The sequence below is a fragment of the Scatophagus argus genome, chromosome 13 (assembly GCF_020382885.2).
Source record: "Scatophagus argus isolate fScaArg1 chromosome 13, fScaArg1.pri, whole genome shotgun sequence".
In the NCBI taxonomy this organism is placed as follows: domain Eukaryota; kingdom Metazoa; phylum Chordata; class Actinopteri; family Scatophagidae; genus Scatophagus; species Scatophagus argus.
The window spans coordinates 13,506,296-13,513,754 of record NC_058505.1 but is presented as its reverse complement, the minus strand read 5'-3'; the positions used below and the strand labels follow the sequence as shown (position 1 = coordinate 13,513,754).

Below are 7,459 nucleotides of genomic sequence, written 5' to 3'. Positions count from 1 at the left end.
AAAGAGGCTGAATTTGCCAGACAGCTTCACAACACACACACACAGTGAGATAATAAGATTGGCAAGATTGCTGAAGAAAGATGCACCAAGACAACATAAAGAACCTAATTTGATAAAACGTGAATAAAGGGTGCACCCGAAGGTCAGCTCATAAAATGGAACTCTGTAAGCCCTTCTGTTGATCTGCTTGACAAGTCGTCTGTCTGACAGACTACACGCTTCATTTGTAGAGCTCTGCTCAGCCAGACACTGCAGCTTCCAAGTACAGTGGCACTCTCTGCTGGTGAAATACAAAAATGTCCATATAAGGTCCAAATGTTCAGATAAAAGTTGGGAAAGCTTCTTAAAATCTCTACTATACATATGTGTTTTTCCATTTTTTTGTACAGTTTTGATTTATAGGGGTGGCCCTTGTTGCTCAAAATCTACAGGACTGATGACTGATTGAACTATTACTCAGATGATAAAGAAAAAGATTTATTATACAAGATTTATTCCAATATCCAACATTGCTTAGAGTCTTCCAAAATTTGGTTTAACCCGTGGCCTCCTCCTTTCCCTCTAAAGCCTGTCTTAGGATTTGCCAGCTGTTAGCGTCAACCCCCCTCAATCAACACCTCTGTCTGTCACTCAATTCTTTTTTTGTTTTTTCATTCTCTGGCACCTGTGCCTGGCTGTCAGACAGTTCAGAGCGTTACTCTGCTGCCATCTCTGCAGAGGAACAACAGGCTCTGTGACAAAAGGTTCCCACGACGCTGCCCGGGGGACACCAATGTCGAGACAGGTAGGTTGGGTCCTTGTTTCAATCAGGGTCAAAGGTTAAGTTTCATCACAAGATAGACTGGCCAGCTGTATAATGGTAACATCAGCCCTTTTCTTTTGTGTATTTATTCTGTCCCTGCAGTGGCATTGCTTTGTCTATTTATAGGGCTGCTAGGACACTAGCTCAATGTCCATGTAGAAATGTCATTCAAGTCATAAGGGCCTCACAGCTTTCATTTGTAAATGTGAAGGTCAGGAAACTGCTTCAGTCCTGCTCATAATGTGGAGAAGTTAACTTTTTACTTGTATCATTTTGTGAAGCCTGAAGTAAACACAGATGAGACAACAGAAATAACTTTTCTTCTATAGTACAAAGTGAAGAATACTGATAAGAACAACAGCAATGACACTGTGATCCATAGAACAGTTGGCGAGAAAAACATTTCTAATAATACCAACAATCCATAGGCTTAAATGGCCTGTGACTACAGCCAGATTCATATGCAAAGCTTTGAGCAATGTGGACATAATAAATCTGTCAAGTATGTTTTTTTAAGTAAACATTTGAGCCACTTCTTCCATCTTCTTCCCTCTCTCTCAGGGGGGGGATGGAAGAAAGCTATGAGACATTTGAAGAGGAGTTAGGGCCACCAAGAGCAGATCCTCCTCCACAGAAGCCTGTTCGACAGATCCGCAGAGCAGGTGGCCACACACACACACAGAATCATTAATGCCTGCACATAAATGCCTTCATTTGTTGTAGCTTACATATATTGCACAACTCTATAAATACTTGGGAGCAGCAGCACAGGGAACCGCTGAAATATGACTCCTGGTCAAAGGCAACACAGTGTGATAATGCACCTCGGCCATGCTGAATGGATGGTGGGTGTAATAAGCCTCGATCTCTCCAAATACACAAAATCCACCTCTTGAGACAGAGCTTTTCAAGTTTAAAATGACCATGTGGCAGAATGTATGTTTATCTGTCAGCACTTTGGTCTAGACTGAAATCATTTTGTACAGCCTTTTATAATCCTCAGTGGATGAATCCTGTTGACTTTGGTGATCCCCTGACTTTTCTTCTAGTTCCATCATGAGTTTAACCAGAACGAATTAATAGCAAATTTGCTGCAAACATTCATGTACTCCTTGGGATGAGTTCTAACAATTTTGATAATCCCATTATGTACCACCTAGCACGTTCATGACAAAATACCTGCAAAACAACTGAAATTCCCATTAGCCTCAGCTGTAGCACTAATTAGCAAATGTTAGCAGGCTAACACTAAAGAACAATGGTGAACAGGGTAAACATTATGTTAGCATTGTCAGCAGGTATGTTGGTGAGATGATGCTTGCATTTAACTCAACAGATTTGTTGTTTGTCTGTAATATAAATTTTGGCACGGTAGACTTGTATTCTGTGTAAATAGGAGGTTAATAAAACGAAACATATGTCAGCCAATAATAATGTATGACTATACGTTAAATTAATGACAGCAAATAAATTCCAGATTGAGGCCAGGGTTTGTTTGGGCTTGCTGTTTATATCAGTCCTCAATAAATTTCCATCTGTCTGTTTCAGAAATGTACACAACAAGGAAAGTCAGAGAGGTTAGTTGAAAAACAGCCAACATTAATAATTTTCACTGTGTTCACATTCCTAATATATCTCCTCTCCTAAGCTACACATTGTGTCTCATTAGGAAACGACTCCAGCTCCACAACAACCAAGAGCAGAACCGAAGACTTTACCCAGGGAACCAAGCTTCCCCAAAACAAGTGGGTCACACCCATCTTTCTCCTCAACCACCGTCAGCTTCCAATGTTTACTTCATTTACTGGATTTCAATAAAAGTTTTCCTCCCCTTTCTTGCATTTCCTTCAGCATCCTTGCACAAAGCCCTGTCCATCCAAAACCTGAGCCAGATTGAAACACCATGGGAGAATGTCACCCTCAACCGTTGTCTGTTTGTGGCCATTACCATCCTGGTGCTCACCTCAGGTTTTCAGAGGCTTCATGGCAAGTAAAGAAGCAAGCAAAAGTAGGACCACAATTACAAAATTAGTTGCCTGCTGAGTGATGGCTAAGTGATCTCTTTTGAAAAAACAGAAACTCTGCGAGTCCGGGGGACAGAAGAGGAGGAAGAAGTTGGACTGACGGTGAGACGGTACGGCACATTACGACACAGAGGACAGCTTCCAGAGGTAAAGAGGCCTTTGTGATTGGTTCATTTTTCTTTTATTATCCGATCTTAAGACAAACACGTATCACAGTTCGTACTATGTCAACTTCATTATGTGTGCTCACCCTTTAGCCTGAGCTAACTCTGTGGGAAGTCATGTTCTGGTGGCTGCCAGACCTTGATGATGAAGAGGATGAGGATGATGATGATGATGATGATGGAGAAGTCAAAAGAGTCAAGCCAAAAAGACGGACAACAGCACAAGCATCAAGGGGCCTCAGGAACAAGCCACTGCTAGACAATAAACTGATGAAGCGAAGAATAGGGAAATTAAAGGACAGGAGAGCCAAGAAAGCTAGGGATGAAGAAATCAAGGATAAGAAAGAAAGAGGAAAAGCAGAGGACCCCATCGAAGCAGCAGATGAAGATGAGGATGAAGGAAGGGAGGAGGCTGTGCCCAAGAAGAATAAAAAGTTGGAAAAACAGAAAGAGAGGAAAAAGACTCAAAAGGGATGAGTTGATTCTTTCAACTGTGGCAGACAACAGTTTAAGTATTGAACTCAATAATAGATTATCTGTTAGATTCTGCAAATGTTGCCACCAAGACTCAAAAATAACTTGTGCTTCCAGTGAAATGACTGTACACAAGCAAAGTCAGTGTGATACAGCTTTTTTGCCGCTTTGCTAGATACATGTGGTTTTGTGTGATGGAGCTTTGAATTACCTGTAAAGACATTTGCATTTTCATTGTGATCATTTGATTCCCTTTGGTGTTGAAAAACCTACATTTTAATAAACTGCTCATAAATCATGCCAAATCAGCTAACTGACAATATAATGCTGCTAGAAGGGACTGAACATGGCAAACTAAAGATCAAGATTAGCGGTTATCAATAGTTAAACCAGTAACTTCCTAGGAAATTCAAGCTTTTATCCTGAGCAGCAAGCTTCAATGTCTTTATAAAAAAAAAAAAAAAAAAAAAAAAAAAAAAACCACAGACGTTGGGACAGTTTTTCTCCACAGAATTTAATTACAAAAACAGCATCTTAAAAGATGAGCTATTTTCAATCATAGCTCCATATCCAGAATCCAAGCATTTATACAAAACTGTGAGGTCATATGGTCTGCCCTCCTTACACAAACCAATGTATAAAATGAACTAAATGTGGGCTTCACTTGTAGAAATAATAAAACTGAATTTACCTGGACTGTATAAAGGGAGATGGACACTGTAGACAGGCAGTGTGACCGCACACTGGCAGGGATTCAATTATTAGACATTGTAAGGCCATCAGGAGGAGGCGGCCTCATTGGCATCGGGGGCATGGGCATCTGAGGGGGCATATGGGGGGCACTCGGGGCACCAGGGGGCAGAGGGGGGACAGACATCCCTCCTGGAGGAGGAGGGGGCATAGACTCATTTTGTGGGCGAGTTCCAACTCCACTCATGAGAGGAGGGGGACGCTTCACACCCGCAGGAGGTGGTGGACCACTGGACTGAGGAATAGCTTTCTCCATTTTGAAGTGGAACTGCAGGAAAAACTGGGAGAAAAAGTAACATGAAAATAAAGTTAAAACACACATTTGCTGTTGTCACATAAAATACCCAGTTTGGCTTCATGTTAACAACTGCTAATCAGTTTATCAGTACCTGTTTAGTTTCTCTGTTCCAGTGGGTCCAAAAGCGGTTTTCTGCTTTATCAATTTCTCTGCTGGGGACCTAGAAGAGCAAGGTGCTTGAAGTTATGTCACTGCAAAAACAAAAACATTATAAAAGGCACAAGAGGAGTGCAGCTCCCGCTCACCTTAAAGGCAATAGTCTCGTATGGTTCAGCAGCCAAAAGCAGGTACTGCCAGCGACGATCAGGGGGTTCGATGCGCTGCTCATAAGCGGACATGAAACGATGCCTGGGTCCAATTCCTTCAGCAATCTCTGGGTAGTCAATCTGATGAGCAGAAGTATTAGAAGTTGTTTGAGACTATTAGGGGTAAATTGCCAGCCTTGGGTGAGCGAGGATCAAGAGGCTGGAAAATATTCTTTTTACAGCTGTTGCAGCTGTAGCGCAACAACACTGATAAATCCAAACAATAATAACTTGAGCAAAATGGATATCTTCATAGCACCTCTCTTAAGTAGAGCTTTAATATTAATTTGCTTTGTTTCAGAATCTTACGTCCAAAAACAAATGACATAAAAACAGGTTTTACATAAGGAGTCAAAGCATACACACTAACCTGGAAAAGTAAGGACTGCTGTCCAGTCTCTGGGTCCCTCTGTTTGGTTACTATATAAACAAAAAAAACAAAGATAAAGACATGGACCATTATGTAAAAATACAATAAATTTGCAGTCAAAGTATTGTCACAGTAAACTAAATAATTATTGATTCATAACCATGCAGCTAATTTACCTTTGTATCCTGGTCGGCCAATTTTGACAAACTTTTTGACTTCAACTTTAACTTTTGCTGGAGCTGGCTGAGCAGGAGCTTCTTTTGCCTCCTTGGCTGCTCTCCGCGCTCTGAAACAAAGTGTGCCATTTTTTTATATGCATTGTTGCACTTTGACTTAATCCATACTCACTTTTATAGGGCAATATGTCTGGACTCAGCGCTAAACCTAAACCTAAGAGATTACACAACAGCAGAATTTCTATGTGTGATATGTTGGGGTATAGACAAGACATGGACTTACAAGTTGGTCTGATGTTTCTTTCCTTGTGTGTGAGCCAAGTAGCTGCCCTAAAAATGCAGAGGAGAACAGTTTGTTGCTTTACAGTTTCAAACAAGATACTCAGATATCAAGAAATAACACTATTTCAGATAAGTTAATCTGGGATATTATCATTATTATCATTCTCCTCACCTCATTGTTGTGAAGTGTCAAGCAAAGTTTACACTCATATGATCCTAAATGATTCTTCATAAAGTAGGGGTCTTTGTTGATGTCAATGGTCTCCAGGGCCAGCTGACGTAACCGCTCTCGTCGATCACGGTTACTCTCAGAGGCAGATGCCACCCCACCACTCCCCGTCTTCCCTCCAGCTCGATGCTGGAAATCCATTTTGCCAAGGCGATGGGTTCAATCACACGGACACCCACACCTGTTTGTCTAGTCAACAATGGACAGGTACTCAAGGTAGGTATCTCCCGACAATCTGAGGAAAAATAAAGCAAAAATTATTACAAAAGATGTAACTTAAGAATAATGGTCACTGTTTATTGTGAATGTTTTTCTGGATTCAGAAAACGGGTGTCAGGATACATAAATTTAAAACGTGGGTGCAATACTGTCTGTTTATTTTACAGCTTCGTACTGTCGATACTATACAAATGGCCAAATATTTCCTGAATTGTTTTCGATCATTTACCGCGGTTATGAGGAAGGTTCAATCACAATATCACACGAATACTAACACAAAGCGATCTCTACAAAATCCAGTTACTGCAGTATGTTAGCATAACGTAACGCTAGCTACTGAATGCACTGAAACACTACAAAAGCTAAGCTAACGGCCTTACCAGCTAGTAATGAATGAATTCCAACAAATCTGAAAAAATCGAACGGCAGATAAACCATACCCAACTCTGTACATGTAATAAAAGTTTAGTAAGTTATGTGAGAAACGACAACTATACATGATGAGATAGTTTAAACACTTTTCTTTGTCCAAAACACTCACCTACTCCACAACGTTAGGGTCGTGCTAACGTAGACTCGCAGTGCGCATGTTCGCGGACTTCTTCATCTTCCTACACTTTGGTTTTTGGCGATGGGCAAACAGCTTCCGGTGTATTACCGCCACCTCCTGGACAGGGGCGAGGACTAGCGATGGAATATTGGCTAACTCAAGGACATTTAGTGAAGAACTGAATTTCTTGTGAGGACTTTATAGCCTATTTTCTTTTCGTGCCGCGGTCTCCGTCTTTGTTAATAATTTCTTAACAAATAAAAAAAATCTCCATAAAAACATATGAAGATCTTATTAAATAAAATGTCTAGTCACAAATTACCAAATAGTATGTACAGATGGAACGGTTAGCTAATTAATCAATTAGTTGAGCAATCAGTGCATTAATTCATTCATTCATGCAGAACAAATAATACTCTAATGATATAATAAATAATAGTGTCATCGGGGGGCATTTTTTCCTCCCTGAATATTGTTAAACAATGCATTAATAATTAAATACTTAACATTCTTAAATTAATAAATGTTTTTACAGTGTATTATATTAGTACCTGTACTTATCATATCAAGAAAGTTTTTTTTTCATGTTCTTTTTATTGAAAATTATATTTGGAGAAATACATTTTGTAATCAAAACATATCTTCAAAACAAAAACAAATCAATAAAGTAAAAAGTTATTTAGTTCCATTGCAGAAGTTTATAAACATAAATATACAAAACACGAAAAAGTGAAGAATATATATATATATATATATATATGAACATACACACAAGAGTAGTTTTGTCTACTGTTTCCACCACATAAAAAAATAATA

At 39.7% G+C, this 7,459-nt stretch overlaps 2 protein-coding genes across 2 annotated transcripts; one reads left to right on the top strand and one right to left on the bottom strand.

Moving 5' to 3' along the window:
- The first annotated feature begins 671 nt into the window (after nucleotides 1-671).
- LOC124069934 (stress response protein NST1) lies at nucleotides 672-3,762 on the top strand. The gene is made up of 8 exons (XM_046409475.1): nucleotides 672-784; nucleotides 1,364-1,464; nucleotides 2,351-2,379; nucleotides 2,472-2,547; nucleotides 2,654-2,788; nucleotides 2,879-2,973; nucleotides 3,084-3,567; nucleotides 3,635-3,762. Exons 2-7 carry the CDS (start codon nucleotides 1,371-1,373, stop codon nucleotides 3,465-3,467), a joined length of 813 nt encoding a protein of 270 aa, XP_046265431.1. The 5' UTR covers nucleotides 672-784; nucleotides 1,364-1,370; the 3' UTR covers nucleotides 3,468-3,567; nucleotides 3,635-3,762.
- Nucleotides 3,763-3,957: 195 nt separating this feature from the next.
- Nucleotides 3,958-6,789, bottom strand: sf3a2 (splicing factor 3a, subunit 2). Its single transcript, XM_046409473.1, has 8 exons — nucleotides 6,635-6,789; nucleotides 5,818-6,109; nucleotides 5,647-5,693; nucleotides 5,364-5,473; nucleotides 5,188-5,237; nucleotides 4,758-4,898; nucleotides 4,604-4,672; nucleotides 3,958-4,494 (listed from the first exon to the last, which is right to left on the bottom strand). The coding sequence occupies exons 2-8, from the start codon at nucleotides 6,013-6,015 to the stop codon at nucleotides 4,219-4,221; spliced, it is 891 nt and encodes a 296-aa protein (XP_046265429.1). The 5' UTR covers nucleotides 6,016-6,109; nucleotides 6,635-6,789; the 3' UTR covers nucleotides 3,958-4,218.
- Nucleotides 6,790-7,459: the final 670 nt, after the last annotated feature.

Coding starts and splice junctions, on each gene's coding strand:
- LOC124069934 (XM_046409475.1), top strand. CDS start 1,371: ATGGAAGAAAGCTATGAGACATTTGAAGAGGAGTTAGGGCCACCAAGA. Junction 2,789..2,878: donor AGGTTTTCAGAGGCTTCATG/GCAAGTAAAGAA, acceptor TTGAAAAAACAG/AAACTCTGCGAGTCCGGGGG. Junction 2,974..3,083: donor ACAGAGGACAGCTTCCAGAG/GTAAAGAGGCCT, acceptor CTCACCCTTTAG/CCTGAGCTAACTCTGTGGGA.
- sf3a2 (XM_046409473.1), bottom strand. CDS start 6,015: ATGGATTTCCAGCATCGAGCTGGAGGGAAGACGGGGAGTGGTGGGGTG. Junction 5,694..5,817: donor TGACACTTCACAACAATGAG/GTGAGGAGAATG, acceptor CTGCATTTTTAG/GGCAGCTACTTGGCTCACAC. Junction 4,495..4,603: donor GGAACAGAGAAACTAAACAG/GTACTGATAAAC, acceptor TTTTTCTCCCAG/TTTTTCCTGCAGTTCCACTT.